This window comes from Diplotaxodon limnothrissa, linkage group LG2 (assembly GCF_057381915.1).
Source record: "Diplotaxodon limnothrissa isolate DT_005_m linkage group LG2, D_limnothrissa_male_GT1.1, whole genome shotgun sequence".
Taxonomy (NCBI): domain Eukaryota; kingdom Metazoa; phylum Chordata; class Actinopteri; order Cichliformes; family Cichlidae; genus Diplotaxodon; species Diplotaxodon limnothrissa.
The window spans coordinates 14,379,812-14,396,621 of NC_140597.1; the positions used below are offsets into that span (position 1 = coordinate 14,379,812).

At 45.3% G+C, this 16,810-nt stretch overlaps 1 protein-coding gene across 4 annotated transcripts in view; it reads left to right on the forward strand.

Annotated features, from left to right (window-relative positions):
* The window catches only part of glra1 (glycine receptor, alpha 1), a 120,489-nt gene extending 104,853 nt beyond the window's left edge, over positions 1-15,636 (forward strand). For 2 of the 4 annotated variants that reach the window (XM_085367416.1, XM_085367424.1), the window contains one exon: positions 15,328-15,636. In XM_085367416.1, coding sequence (XP_085223542.1) covers positions 15,328-15,636 — 309 coding nt within the window. The remainder of the gene's footprint in view (positions 1-15,327) is intronic. The other 2 variants (XM_085367434.1, XM_085367442.1) reach the window with 1 other exon arrangement.
* Positions 15,637-16,810: the final 1,174 nt, after the last annotated feature.

The following is a 16,810-nucleotide window of genomic DNA, read 5'->3' on the forward strand; positions in this document are numbered from 1 at the left end:
GTCTCAAGCTCAAAATAACACAGAAAACATTTTTACCATTTCTGTGGACGGTCAACCTTCAGCTTCAGAAACTGTCCTCACCTGCATTAAAAGCTAATACCAGCATGAACACTAACTGACACCAAAATGCAAACCTCAGATTGAGTGAAAAGGTGACGCGACTTCCCCGAAAGATATTTATGTCACACACGGTTGAAATGCAAAGAGAGGAGATACAGGAAGAGAGCAGCAGATCGTGTGGTTCATCATTCCAGGTCACACAGGGCACTCCAATATCATCACTGCCAAAGTTTTACAAAACATCATCAGGAACATCCATAAACTTTCCTCGTACGGCCTTCTGAAAAAATTTTAACGTACAGCTCTGCTTTCACTTGAGATGTAAATGAAGACAGAAAACTAAACAGCAGTGACATTTGCAGCGTTACTGAAGTTGGGCTAGCTGGTATATAATGATGTGCTACGTGGGGGCTAGCTACACAGCTATAGTTAGCATAATATAAACACAGTGAAGCTAACTTTTTTTGCTAACTTTTTTCTACTCGATAAAAGTTAACGTGAGGGTTCCTGATGGTTAGGGACAAATGCAATTGCATGGCAGGATGCTGTAAACGGACCAAACTTCAGTCAGGAGAACAACTGAGATAATCCATCCACAATACGAGGTTAGTCATTAATATAATGCTGCATGGGCTGGGCTGGGCTGTAGTTACATTGTAAGGTTTTAAAAACTGAGCTTTAAGATGATGATAGTGATAATAAAAACCGAGACAGGCCGACAGTGATCACCGGCTTTTTTTAGGGGCTTGTTCAGATTAAATAGAACAAGATATAAAGCATTAAATCATGTTAAAACACATCATCCTTAATAAATGCAGAGTAGTTTAGACCTGGAAGCAGGGTTCATACGTCATCACTTAACAACCAGCTAGGGGTTCAAATTAGGACTTTTTAATTTGCCTCATTAGAGCATCAGTGTGACAGATCTGTCAGTCTGAAGAACTGTAGCAGTTTCATGTAATGTAGAGGAGCAGAAACCAGCAATCTGTCTGATGATTCGCTGCAGGAAATTTCAGCAAGGGCATTCTGGGTAAACTTCCAGGCTCATGTCACCATAACGAGCATATGAAGGACTGGTTTTTCCCTACCTTTGACACTGTGACTCCTCCTCCTGGGTCAGAATCACAATCTCTGATATATTTGGTTGCAGTTTTTTTACCTGTGTTTTTCATGGAGATATTTTCTGTGCCCAAATCCAGGATTCATCCATGTTGGCAGGTTGTAGACAGCAAGCCTGTTCCCTAACCCTCCCCCCACTAGCAGCTAAACAGATCAGCTGCTAGTGACAGACAGACACCCTGGTCTTTATGAGGAATTTCGTGAAATAACAGGACCAAATTATTTAACAGTTATCATAAATGTTAAGGTTAGCCGTTTAGCTATTAGCAGTTACTGATATTGCCGCTTGTGAAGCTATCATTAAGGTAGCAGCTAGCAGCTGTGTTTAATTTGGGAGCTGACCACAAACACGATCTGTCCAGCCCATGTAACATCTGTAACATCATTATACAAAGCTCATTTAACAGAATTACAGTTAGTAGTGTCTCCAGAGTCTAATCTCTGTTCTCTTAAAGTCTCAGACTGAAGTAGAAAAACGTCTGTGGCTCTTTTTTAATGAAAATGGTCTCAAGTGTTGGTATGGTAAATGACTCGCTTACAGAATGCAGTTGGAAATTATTAATGATTCACATAAAGTTTTACTTTTCTGCTCTGAAACTTCACTTATAAGTATGCACAAGGACACAGGTATTAATATGAATTAACTTAATGACTGAGTGTCAGTAGCTCACGAGTGTACTCTCTGCACTGCTGAAGATGAATGAACAACTGCAATTTAAATGTTCTGAACACCCATGCTCACACAACTCCTGTTTCGATATCTCATTGGCACAAATACACACATTTGCACCTGTAACTACGGCAACTGAAAATAACATGTTTAAGATGGCTGATGTGGGCGTCGTGGGAGAGAATGTGGCTAATCAGAGCTGCAGATGATTGTTGAACAAGAAGGTCTCACAGTTTCTCCCATCTGTGACAGATTTTAATAATAAAACTGGGAAGCTCATTTCCGCCACCTGAATGGGAAAATGACTTGAAACTGAGAAAAGAACTTGGAATTTCAAGTTGAGGTGAAATGGCTAAAGGGTAGGCTGTGACGTGCGATCATTCAGTTTCATATAAAGCTTGGTTCCTTGTACTTGTACTGTGATGAGTCACAGGTAAAGAACGAGACCAAGCAACAGCTTCTAAATCGTCATCAGTATCGTTCATCAGGAGCGCAGCAAGCAGCAGCTTCCTGTTTTTTTTCTCGGACATTCAAAGGGTTGTACATGATGAATTCCAGCCCAGGATCAAACTGGAAATGCAAAGACTCGATTATTGATTATTTGACAAAAACCTCCTGAACCAACTGCAACTGTTAACTGCCATGTGTTCTACTCAGAGGCAGCTCCCACGACTTTACATTCCTCAGATTCAAGTTAAGGAGCTGCTGTTTAGTCACACTGCAGATCCATCATGCAGTGCAGCGTGAGGAGTCAAAATAATTGAAAACAGCAACTAGTTTTTTAAAAGTGCAGTTGCCACACCCACACCTGATAACACCTCGCAGGTTTGATGTCTGTGAAATGGGACAGTCCAGCCTTCAGATTTGCGTCACCGCTGTCTTGGTGGAGTTTAATAAACTCAGCCGTCTGCTCTTTGCTATCTAAAATATAACACGACACTGGAGTAAATTCTCTACCATCTCACACTCCTGTTTAATCAGTTTTCTGTTTGACGTTTATTCAGCTGTGTGAAAACTATAACTTTAATCACAGCCAAAATGATTTACTCAGGAACAAATAAAACACTGAAAAAAGCCAAACAATAACATTTTTAAGTTATCTAAGTGACTTATATATCATGCTTAACTTGAGTAGCGAAAGTCCGTGCGGGGTCTGAAAATGATGTGCTCCAGTGTTCTCGCCAACTCTAGTGAGCCTTGACTACCCGGTCAGCTATCGAGCTGGTGGGTAACAGACATCAGAGCACTCTTGCAATTATGTGATGTCTTGATAAACCGAGCAGATATTTGAAGTTGACACAGCTGCATTCTCGCCTGAAAATATGTTAAAAGTTTATTTTGTGACACAGAAAGAGTAATATTTCAAGCTCTTTAGTTGTCCTCCTCCGCCATTGATGCATTTGAAAAGTATTTATATTATTATAAAGATATTATAAATACTAGTTTAATGAATACAGTATAGCAAAGAGTAATAAGAGTAATATTACAACTAAGTAGCTGCCGCCATTATTGGAAACTGGAATTGGGTGGGCCGCGCTATTAAATCGGGGATAGGTTGCGCCACGAAGGATACACCTGACCTATCCTCACATTTGGGGAAATGAAGGACGCATTTGTCGGGCGCATTTGGAGCAGCCTTCGAATTGGGACAGCCTTTGTCGCATCGCTGTGATGTAATCGGCCTTCAAATGTGGCCTCAGGAGGATGTGGCCTACAAATTGAGACACAGCTTATACCTGCACACAGAGCAAAGGAGAAACAGGTGAGACTAATGAGGGCAGGCAGACACAGGTGGAAACGATCAGGAGGGAAAACGAAAACATGAAACAATAAATCAGGAAGTGGAAACAAGACAAAGGCAAGGAAACGTGGGAGAGAGCAGGAAAAGTCCAAATAAGCACCAAAATAGTTTAGATAATCCAGAACAGCCAGATCACGTCCAGAGCTAATTTCTGACTGGATGACTCAGGCCACAAATGAAATGATGAAAAATATTTTGGAGCCCACATATATATATTTTTATATAAATATAAAAAGTGCCAAAGCAGCCTTGGATCTGTGTGTGCTGACGTAACGGACCCACGTTACCACAAACTGAATGACATGAAGAAGAAACTCAGGAATGCATTTGAAGCATCAAAAACCTCCCCTGCAGCTGCCGTGCTTCCTTCTGCCACACAAAACTATAAAAGTGGTGCACAGCAGCATCTTCGACAAACAGCCACGCTAACCTTCTCGGGATGACAAATATGTTCCCGTGCCCGAGCGCAGTTATTTCACAGATAAAATCAAATCTATGCTGCGATGCAGAATCCAATCACAAGTGGCCAGACAGGAGACGGATCCTGGATGTATTTCCAGGTGTGAAGTGTACTCTGTCATAGCCGGATATCAGTCTCAACCTGCTGCTTATAACAAACTAAGTTGGGGTGAATTAAAGGCACAAAATACCATAGGTACGAATGGAAAAGTTCACATTACTTGGATATTCCTGTCAGCACACCAGAATGCACTCAGCACTGACATATTGATGCTGAAATGTCCTAAAAAGCCTCAAATGGCCGTAATCGAGGCGAGAGGCAGAAGGGAGACAGGGAGAGGAAGTGAAGGGCGGTTTAAGATGGATCCACCGGAAAATGGATCGGCTGAGGCAAATGTATAATATATTTCCTTCCCCGGTGCTTGGCTGGAATTGCTTAGGGGGGAAATCATAAAGCGAAACGCAAGCCAAGAAATTCCTCCTCCAGCCTCTTTCAGCAGAGACTGATGCTGGCGTTAGTTGGGGCTGACACCTCTCTGAATCCTGTTTTATGTAAATGCAGGTCTCTAAAACAAGTATCCAAGGGTAATGTTAGCAGAGGAGACATGGAGGATGGCAGGCCTGATGCAGCTCGCTTTCAGCTTCCTGCTAATCTGCTCGATTAATCACATCAGCTGAGGCGGAGATAGAAACGCTTCAATCCAGAGATGAAGGTGTGATGGATGAGTGAGCTAAGAGGTCCTCTTCCTCTTTTTTCCACTCCTCTTTTAGCGTCTTCCCTCGCCTGCGCTGCCCCAGCTTCTTTCTGAGCATTCTACTTTTCAACATTATTTCATTCCCTTTTGCCGTCTTTCATATTTTCTTTAACTTTAACTGTACTTGTTTTCTATCTGACCCTAGTCTTGTCTATTGTTTCTGTTCTGCTTGACTATCCCGTCTGTTTCATCCAGCAAAGTGTTCATCTACCAGGTACAGATTAAAGACGAGTCCAGTTATTATGATAAAATTTCACGTGACAAAAGGACAAGATGATGCTGAGAAAATCACACAAGCTTCTCTGTCACCAGTACCAATACAAATCTGGGAACCTTCAGCCAGCTCTGAGTGCCGACTCTCAGCTTCGGTTCAAGGCGGTGAACAAAGAATATTCACTAGGAAATTACCATGTAGTCCCTGATTTCAGGAACATAAATCATACAGAAAGTGTTCATCCTTAACACTTTGTGGAGAGTTCCCCAAAAACGAAACTTCCCGCAGGAACCTGAGCAGCGAGTGTTGTTACACTGCTTCTGTCATCCAACAAAAACCACGGGCACACTGGAAGCCATACATCACGCTGCCTCCACGTGGGAGACCTTCTCGGCTTTCTCTGTAATATGTTCTTCATGTGGTTCGTTTAAAGGCTGATGTTAGTTTTAGTTGCAGAGCTGGTCTGACGTCTTTCGATGTATTTACAAAATCTAATATGGCCTCATTGGCCAATGATTGGTTTGCCGTAGAAAGGATCCAGTGATCATCCTGATTAGGATTATATTTTCATCACCACGCTGGCCTCGGGAGTATGGTTAGGCCACTCCTAGTGTTCCCTTGTTTAGCATGAGGCTAAAATATTAACCCTGACCTGAAGTGGTGGACATTAAGTTAGGGATGCACTTGCACCGAGAGCTCCTTTGCACTTGTTTACACAAACAGCTTGCAAATGTAATTGCCACAGTTGGAGTAGGTACTACACCGAGTTTGGAGCAGACTTGTTATCTGCTTCATTTATGAAGAGAAGACCACCCTTGAACTGGCTTTAACGGTCAATGTCATATTTGTTTTTGCCCCCCTGGGATTAAAGCAGAGTCTGCACTTGTGGCGGTGCAGAGACCAAACATCTCACGGTCCATAACTTTCCAGATTTCGTATGTGTGTAAATATGTTAGGATTCGATTTTTGGGCCGTATCAGAGAAGAGACATTAGATGAGCTGGATCCTTTGAGGCTCCTTTGTAGAATCCAAAGGGCAAACCTTAATTCTCCTCCGCCCATCCATCCATCCGTGGACTGCGCGGGCCCAGAGCTTGTGTGTTAATGGAGGGCATTTTTATAATTAGGCATAAATGTAATGAATCACCTGGTCCATGCGGAGGCGTTCTTCGATGGGTTCCTTCAGGAACCTTGTGAGTTCTTTTCGCCAAGTCTGCAGGCTGCAGGTCTTCCCCCCTTGTCCCTTATTGTTCTCCTTCTCTGACTTCCTTTCTTTTCGTCATTACTCCACCTTTTCTTTCTCCCTCTGCCGTTCCTCTCATTGTGTCTCCTCCTCACGTTCCTCCGCCCTCCACATTAATCACATGGCAGGCAGAATAAAGCAGAGCATCTGTAATAGTTTAGCAGCGTCACTGAAGGACAGGCAGAGGTCGGCTAGCATCACAGCTAATGCATCGACATCTAGCACGCACGGGCGTGTGTGAGTGTGTGTGCGTGCACATGTGTGTGTGTGTACATGTATTAACAGTAATAGATGGCTTGAAGTGCATGCAAGGACAGAACGGGGACATGAGGCACTAAAAATGGATCGTTACCTGGTGGTCTAACACTCACGCACACACACTCACACACACTCTCAGTACATCTCCCTCACCCGGCTGCGCTGCTTTATTTGATCGGATTTTTGGAGCATTTTTAACCCTTTTCTCTGTGTTATTGATGATATCAAGACAAACAGGCTCATTATTGACTCTTTTTTAGCTCCTTCCCCCTGCTAGAAACCGGAGGCTGGTCTAACTGAAGAGAACTGAGGCGTCTGTTTGGTTGGCAGCTTGATTTGTTGCTGCTGCAGAGGTTTTGCGTCACTTTGGTCCTTCTGCTGCCAACAGTTCCTCCTCCTGCTTTCGATTTTGCTCCTGCTTGTTTTCCGATCATAAAATGCTCTTTTTCTTTTCCTTTTCAGCCAAAATGAACTGGAAAGATTCCCTGCTGATAAGCTGCCACACAAACTCCCACCGTGGCCTGCGGGAACAAACAAACAAATGGCATTCAAGCGTGAACTTTACAACCTCGACTTTTATCAAAATCTCTGAAGCCAAACAAAGACGACTCCTTATCATTGAAGCTAATTTTTAATTTCACGGGTGTTGTTTTAAGTTTGAAGGACATTCTGCGCTGTTTATTTTCCTCGTTTAGTTTCCCCACACGCCCTCGCCGTCTCTCAGCCCATGTAGACCTTTGTGTTCGAGTCCCTGAACCAGATAAGGAAGTCATTGTGTCTCCTGTAATGAAAAGGCAGGGTGAGTGTGGCGATAGGATTTTCAATATCTCGCCGCGCTCGGGTGAAAGTGCCATGCACGCGCCGTAACCTTGAGCACGGCGCACGTCAATCAATCCAAATCCATTCGGCCGTGTCCTCCCGCTCCCCTTGGCGACTGAGATGAGCGTACGTGGCGTCCGGCGTCAGCTCCTATCGATGACTTCTGCATCTAGGCTGAGCGAGTGTGATCGGCAGCGAGCTTTGGGGTTCGTCCCCCCTGCACGGCGCCGCTGGGCCATTCAGTCGAAATAACAATCGATGAGTCACAACCAACCACTGGAATAGCAACACAGGAAATATCACGATTTAGTGGTGCAGCCATTAAAATTGCATCTTCTTTTCTCAAATACCTGATGGGAACTTGAATAGAAGACACCATGTTTCTCAAACACACTGCTGTTCATTAGATATATATATATGTATGTATGTATATATATATATATATATATATATATATATATATATATATATATATATATATATATATATATATATATATGATACTTCTGTATTCATTGCTCATATTAATAAAGTTTAACACATTTCTATTTAATGCCATCAAAGATGGACACACCAATCAAACGTGTCATGATGTTAAAGTTGTGCCCGCCTACAATCAGTCAAACCTGCTGCCCGACCAAGAAATATCAGTCAGATTTATTATGGTTAAAAAAGCAAATCCAGGCTGCCTATCTATGAAAGAGATGATTGTGGTGGCCTTTGAGACTGGTTTGTTACAAGCGTTTTCTTCTGACTGATGAAAGGATCATATAAATCATATAAAAGAAACAATTTTTCCATGCGAGAAAGTTTAAGAATGATGGGACTGTTTTTTAACTGAGGTCAGATGATCCAAACTGGAGCAAAACTCTCATCAGTTGCCCAAGGTTTGGGGTTTTTTTTACGACTTCCCTCTCAAAGTCATCTTCTCATTTCTGCTTGGACCACTTTTAGCACTGCTGCTGATTTTAGATTTCTCCCTGAAGTCCCCGAATGCCTCTTTGCTCTTTGCCCAAAATGCTGGCCCTTCAACTTGACTTTCATTCTGGTCACACAGATGAAGTCAAAGGGCCATTTTCAGATATTCATTTCTGATGAACATCCACACAGTATTGGGTCCATTTACTGTCTGCACGTTTGAGGTCATGACAAAATGTAAGAGGTCAAAATGGGAACTGCACGGAGTGATTTAAAACTAGAGAGCAGTGGTCCAAGGGCAGTGTTGGTCAAGTTACTTGAAAAAAGTAATCAGTAACTAATTACTGATTACTTCCCCCAAAAAGTAATCCCATTACTTTACTGATTACTTATTTTCAAAAGTAATTAATTACTTAGTTACTTAGTTACTTTTTAAAAACACGATTTACAACCTGAATAGGTGATAAAGCGATAGATCTTTCAGCCCAATTCTACTTTTTCTGCATAATCCATCATACAAAATGTAATCAAATGGAAAAGTTTCTTTTTAAAACTTGTTTTATTAGTTTTAATCTTTTAACTTTATGCATCAAGCAAAAATTAAATTATCTGCAACATTCTCTGACTGGAAGAAATTTGTTTAACATTTAAACCTATTTTCTGCACATTCCAGCACATAAAATATATATATTTTTTGTGTTTGCACTCAGTCTTTCAAATAGATGCAAGTAAAACACAGATGAACATAAATAAAGTCAAAGACTAGCGGTCCTGTTGCTCTATTTTCACCTGTAAAGCAGTAGTAGGGTAGGCGGAGGTTTACCCTAGTGCAGGTGTGCCGCAGCGGTCAGTGGAAGAATCCGCGAGTTTCTCTGTGAGTTTCCCATTACGTCGTAGCGCACTCGGTGGTTGCTTGGAAGTTTAAGGGGGGTTTTTTGCTGTAAAAAGAAGTTTTCTTCCCACGCACAACGGACACTAATGTTTTTGTCACTTTTTATGGAATCAAACTCAAAGTAAGGTCAGTACTTCCACACTTTAAATGCTGCATGCTCATACTCTCTCCCACAATCGATATGTGATCCATTGTTGATCTGCACACAGCTGTTGTCACGAACGTCGCACTCGCTTACGTCACTGTCATGAGACGTTCTCGCAAAAAAATCACGGTTTTAGTAACACAGTAACGCAGCGTTCCTACGGGAAAGTAAAGGTAATCTAATTACCGTTTTTGCAATAGTAATCCCTTACTTTACTCGTTACTTGAAAAAAGTAATCGGATTACAGTAACGCGTTACTGCCCATCTCTGTCCAAGGGCGTGCAAGAAGATTAGCATGAAGGGAACATTCAGGGGTCAAACCAGGGGTAGTTTTCGCTGTTCTTAACAGGATGGAATTGCACAGAGATGAATCAAATATTCTATATTCTCTCTCTCTCTACATACATTATATATATATATATATATATATATATATATATATATATATATATATATATATATATATATATATATATATATAAAAACACCCAGCACGCCCCTGTGGGCGGTTTATCCTTCAAGCTCGGGTCCTCTACCAGAGGCCTGGGAGCTTGAGGGTCCTGCGCAGTATCTTAGCTGTTCCCAGGACTGCGCTCTTCTGGACAGAGATCTCCGATGTTATTCCCGGGATCTGCTGGAGCCACTCGCCTAGCTTGGGAGTCACCGCACCTAGTGCTCCGATTACCACGGGGACCACCGTTACCTTCACCCTCCACATCCTCTCGAGCTCTTCTCTGAGCCCTTGGTATTTCTCCAGCTTCTCGTGTTCCTTCTTCCTGATATTGCTGTCATTCGGAACCGCTACATCGATCACTACGGCCGTCTTCTTCTGTTTGTCTACCACCACTATGTCCAGTTGGTTAGCCACCACCATTTTGTCCGTCTGTATCTGGAAGTCCCACAGGATCTTAGCTCGGTCATTCTCCACCACCCTTGGGGGCATCTCCCATTTTGACCTCGGGACTTCCAGGTTATACTCGGCACAGATGTTCCTGTACACTATGCCAGCCACTTGGTTATGGCATTCCATGTATGCCTTGCCTGCTAGCATCTTGCACCCTGCTGTTATGTGCTGGATTGTCTCTGGGGCATCTTTACACAGCCTGCACCTGGGGTCTTGCCTGGTGTGATAGACCCCAGCCTCTATGGATCTTGTACTCAGAGCTTGTTCTTGTGCTGCCATGATTAGTGCCTCTGTGCTGTCTTTCAGTCCAGCTTTGTCCAGCCACTGGTAGGATTTCTGGATATCAGCCACCTCCTCTATCTGCCGGTGGTACATACCGTGCAGGGGCCTGTCCTTCCATGATGGTTCCTCGTCTCCCTCCTCTTTCTTGGGTTTCTGCTGCCTGAGGTATTCACTGAGCACTCGGTCAGTTGGGGCCATCTTCCCAATGTATTCTTGGATGTTCGTTGTCTCATCCTGGACTGTGGTGCTGACACTCACCAGTCCCCGGCCCCCTTCCTTCCGCTTAGCGTACAGCCTCAGGGTGCTGGACTTGGGGTGAAACCCTCCATGCATGGTAAGGAGCTTTCTTGTCTTTATGTCAGTGGCTTCTATCTCCTCCTTTGGCCAGCCTATTACCCCAGCAGGGTACCTGATCACGGGCAGGGCGTACGTGTTGATGGCCCGGATCTTGTTCTTACCATTCAGCTGACTCCTCAGGACTTGCCTGACCCTCTGCAGGTACTTGGTGGTTGCAGCCTTTCTAGCGGCCTCTTCATGGTTCCCATTTGCCTGCGGGATCCCCAGGTACTTGTAACTGTCCTCTATGTCTGCAATGTTGCCTTCTGGTAGTTCAATCCCCTCAGTTCTGACTACCTTCCCTCTCTTTGTTACCATCCGACTACACTTCTCCAGTCCGAACGACATTCCAATGTCATTGCTGTATAGCCTGGTAGTGTGGATCAGTGAATCGATGTCTCGTTCACTCTTGGCATACAGCTTGATGTATATGTGTATACTCAAGATGGCGCCGAGTATGGCAGCCTCGTCGCGAGCTCCCCCAAGCAACGGCTTTCTTCTGTGTTTAATTTTACTTTTCCTTTATTTTTTCACGAGCAGCACTTGTCTCCTTGTGTACGACCGACAAACCTTACTGGACATAAAAGACGGTCTTTCTTATAACTTTCCGGAGTTCAAGTTTTGCAACACGGACGCTCCGTTTGCAGACCCCCCATTCATCTCACCTGAGACGCCTTTGTTCTCTGGCCCTGGAGGCCGCAAATGCCGACGCAGAGGGAGAAGATCTGGCGTTCTGGTTCGACTGAGACGGCGCACTAACAGACCACCGTTACCCAGTTTATTACTGGCTAATATGCAGTCTCTGGAGAACAAGCTGTGCGAGCTTCGGGCACGGATCTCATTCCAGCGAGAGATGCGGGACTGCTGCGTGATCTACCTCACAGAAACCTGGCTATCGGACAAAGTACCGGACTCCGCAATACAACTGCCGGGGTTCTCTGTGCACCGCGCGGACAGGTCACAGGATCTTACTGGGAAAAGCAGAGGCGGTGGTGTGTGTTTCATGATCAACAACAGCTGGTGTGATTATGCGAACGTGCACCCGGTCAAATCCTTCTGCTCACCGGACCTGGAGTACCTGATGATTAAGTGCCGGCCATTCTGGCTACCGAGGGAATTTACAGCAGTGATTATTACGGCTGTTTACATTCCCCCACAAGCCGACACTGACCGTGCACTCAGGGAACTGTACAGCGCGATCAGCAGCGAGGAAACCGCACACCCAGAGGCAGCATTTATCACAGCCGGAGACTTTAATAAGGGAAACCTGAAGAAAGTCTCACCAAAACTCCATCAACACATCCTTTTTAACACACGTGGAAACCGGCTACTCGACCACTGTTACACCTCTTTCCGGGATGCGTACAAAGCCCTCCCCCGCGCCCCATTCGGCCAATCAGATCACTGCTCCATCCTGCTCCTGCCCGCCTACAGGCAGAAGCTGAAACAGGAAGCACCAACCCGGAGGGCGGTGCACTGTTGGACGGACCAATCAGAGTCTGCGCTGCGGGACTGTTTTGATCACGCGGACTGGGAAATGTTTCACGTGGCCGCCAGAGACATTGATGAATACACAGACTCAGTCTGTGGATTTATCAGGAAATGCGTGGAAGATGTCGTCCCATCCAGAACAGTTAAATCCTTCCCAAATCAAAAACCCTGGATTAACGGAGATGTTCGCGCGGCACTGGCGGCACGGAACACCGCCTTTGCCTCCGCGAACACATCGGACTACAAACATGCACATTACCAACTCCGGAAGACGATCAAAGCAGCCAAGCGTGAGTACAGGGACAGGGTGGAGCAACAGTTTGACAACCCTCGGAGTATGTGGCAGGGACTAAACACGATCACAGACTTTAGAGGGAAAACCAGCACACCGCAGACCACGGCCTCTCTGTGTGAGGATCTAAACGTATTCTACGCTAGATTCGACACAGCGAACACCATGAGACCGGACAGTGTGCGCACCGCGGATGACGTCAGTGCGCACACTGTGTCTGAGGAGGATGTGCGGAAGTGCTTCAGGAAGGTGAACGCACGCAAAGCTACTGGTCCGGACGGGATTCCTGGCCGCGTCCTCAAGTCATGCGCGGCTCAGCTGGCTGGAGTGTTCACACACATCTTCAACCTTTCCCTCTCTCTGTCTGTAGTCCCAGCCTGCTTCAAAATGGCCACCATCGTCCCTGTACCCAAATCCTCCACCATCTCCTCATTGAACGACTGGCGACCTGTAGCCCTGACCCCCATCGTGAGCAAATGCTTCGAGAAGCTGGTCAGGGACTTCATCTGCTCTGCACTACCCGACTCACTGGACCCTCTACAGTTTGCATACCGCCACAACAGGTCCACTGATGATGCCATAGCCCTGACACTACACACTGCCCTGTCACACCTGGAGAAGAGAGACACGTATGTGAGAATGCTGTTTGTAGATTACAGCTCAGCATTCAATACCATCGTTCCCTCGAAGCTGGACAGGAAACTGCAGGATCTAGGACTGAGCAGCTCCCTCTGCAGCTGGATCCTTAGCTTCCTGTCTGACAGACGCCAGGTGGTCAGACTGGGCAGCATCACCTCATCCCCCATCACACTGAACACTGGTGCTCCACAGGGGTGTGTACTGAGCCCTCTCCTGTACTCACTCTACACCTACGACTGCACAGCCACTAACAGCTCCAACATCATTGTGAAGTTTGCGGACGACACTACAGTGGTGGGTCTTATCACCAACGGTGATGAGACGGCTTACAGGGAGGAGGTCAGTGCCCTGACCCACTGGTGTCAAGACAACCATCTCACCCTCAACGTCGCAAAGACAAAGGAGCTGATAGTGGACTTCCGGAGGTGCAGAGAAGTACACACCCCCATCACCATCAACGGCGCTGCTGTGGAGAGAGTGAGCAGCTTCCGGTTCCTTGGAGTACATCTGGCTGAAGATCTTACGTGGTCAGTACACACAAACAAAACAGTGAAGAAGGCGCAGCAGCGCCTCTTCTTTCTCAGGAGACTGAAAAGATTCGGCATGAGCCCCCGCATCCTCAGGACCTTCTATCACTGTGCCATTGAGAGCATCCTCACTGGATGCATCACCACCTGGTATGGCAACAGCACCGCCTACAACTGCAAAGCTCTCCAGCGAGTAGTGCGGTGCTCTGAACGGATAATTGGAGGTGAGCTTCCCTCCCTCCAAGACATCTACAGGAAGCGGTGCCTGAGGAAAGCGGGGAGGATCATCAAGGACTCCAGTCACCCCAGCCATAAACTGTTCAGACTGCTTCCATCAGGAAGGAGGTTCTGCAGCATCCGGTCCCGTACCAGCAGACTGAGAGACAGCTTTTTCCATCAGGCCATCAGACTGCTGAACACGTCATAGACACCTCAGCTTCACTACTGGAACTTCAACATTATGCACTCCACACTGTATATAAATGCCACTTGTTTTGCACATATTCAACTCTGTATATTTTATATATTTTATTATTACTATTATTATTATTTTATTTTTTATTTTTTTTATTTTTTTTACTATTTAATTTGTAAAAATGTGTATACACACACACACACACACACACACACACGTAGGAAAATATTTAGTATACACATCCAGAAATGCATACACTATTATATATTGTACATATATTTATTAGTTTCAGGTTGGCCATTCTTGTATTTTGCTCGTTTGTGTTGTTGTGTTTGCACATCTCTGTTGCTTGTGGGGCTCGCACACAAGAATTTCACTCGCATGTGCTGTGCCAGTGTGCCTGCACATGTGATGTGACAATAAAAGTGATTTGATTTGATTTGATTTGATGTCATCCATGTACAGGAGGTGGCTGACGACTGCTCCGTTCCGTAGTCGGTATCCGTAGCCAGTCTTGTTAATGATCTCACTGAGGGGGTTCAGGCCTATGCAGAACAGCAGTGGGGACAGAGCATCTCCTTGGTAGATCCCGCACTTGATGGTGACTTGTGCTATGGGCTTGGAGTTGGCCTCTAGTGTTGTACGCCACATCCCCATTGAGTTCCTGATGAAGGCTCTTAGGGTCCCATTGATCTTGTACAATTCTAGGCATTCCAGTATCCAGCTGTGGGGCATTGAGTCATAGGCCTTCTTGTAATCAATCCAGGCAGTGCACAGGTTGGTCAGTCATATATATATATATATATATATATATATATATATATATATATATATATATATATATATATATATACACATATTCTTCTTTTCCTCTTTATTTTAATTAAGACAGCCAGCTGAGAATGAGACGCTAATTCCACCTTAAATTTCTGGTTTATTCAGACACACGGTCATGTGATAAAGTACTTCACTTCCTCGCTTTTCATTTTCACTCCACGTCATCAGTTATTTGTTTTGCATGACTGCACATCTCTGAAATTCACTCACACACACCTCTCAACAGTAACGTCTTTCTCTGGTTCCTAACAGCCTGAGTCTTGGCCTGTGTTGCAGGAGGATGAGACGGGCGAGGGCCGCTTCAGTTTCCCCGGTTACGGCATGGGCCCCGCTTGCCTGCAGGCTAAGGACGGCATGGCCATCAAAGGCAACAACAACAATGCCCCGACCTCGGCCGCACCCGAAAAGAGCATCGAGGAGATGAAGAAGCTGTTCATCAGTCGGGCCAAGCGCATCGACACGGTGTCCCGCGTGGCCTTCCCACTCGTCTTCCTCATTTTTAACATTTTCTACTGGATCATTTACAAGATCATCCGCAGCGAGGACATCCACAAGCAGTAGTGGAGAGCTGAGGAGGAGGACGAGGAGGAGAACGGTGCGAAGAGGAGAAGACAGAGAAAAGGAAACAGAGCGCTGACTTCGGTACAAGATCTGTTGCCCCTTTTTCCACCGAGCGTTCTCTCCTCTTCCTCTTCCTTCGCCTTCATTTGGTCGAGGAAAGTCACTTTCTTTGTGGCGGTCGCTCACCATGGCACCACCTGACGCCTACAGACACGATTTCAAATATTTATTATTGCTTTATTTTTCCTTTAATCTCCTCTCCTACCCTGAAACCTGCCCCGTTCCCGTCTCCTTCCAGCTCCTGAATAATCCGGACCGGTGCAATAGCAATGCAGTAAAATGCATGATATATGAATGTGGCAATATATTCAAGAAACGAAAAGTTCAACTTTTGCAGGCATCCCAGCAAAAACTGTGTGGGAGCAGTCGGACTGAACAAGCGAGGCTTGTAAAAGAAATGTTGTGTTTGATTTTAGCTTTTTGTGTGACGACAGATATAATGCTATGTGACGGGTGGGTCGTGCGAGAGCAGTGTAATATACTCATATATGTTATCATAACTGGGAAAAAATAGGATGTTTGTTTCCACAGGTGGGCGTCTGGATTTAAAGGATTTTTCACCCAAAAAAAGAAAAGAAAAGAAGGCGGGCCGATCGGTGCTTCCATTGAACAAAGCGATGCAAAGGTCGCGCTTTCTGTATATCGAGATTTGCTTCAAATGTGTACTGCAAGCACTCCTCAAAGCTCCCCCTTGCTCCCGCTGTCATCAAGCACCGTGAAACTGAACCGACCTGTCAATCACACGACTGGACGACATGGGACAAACTATCTCATTTATCCGTGCTCAGCGTGTTCCTCTGCCTGTCCTTCATTTCTGTTTTTTCGGTTGTTTCTTAATGAATTTCTGTGCCGACTCAACACGTGGCTCCTGCGGCGCTCTGACACGCAGGAAGGAGGTGCGCTCTGATGTCAGCAGCTGATGTCGCCTCGCAGGCTCCTGGGTTTTTGAGATTTCGCTTTGTTTTAGTGAAAGCGGACAGAGAACTACTCGAGCGAGGACGTAGCAACACACAGATACGTTTACATCTCCAGTAGTGCTTCCTTGCTTTGACCCCGCCTTAACGTGACGCCGCCCATCCCGCTCCCCAGCCGAGAGGACATATGTTACCTTAAT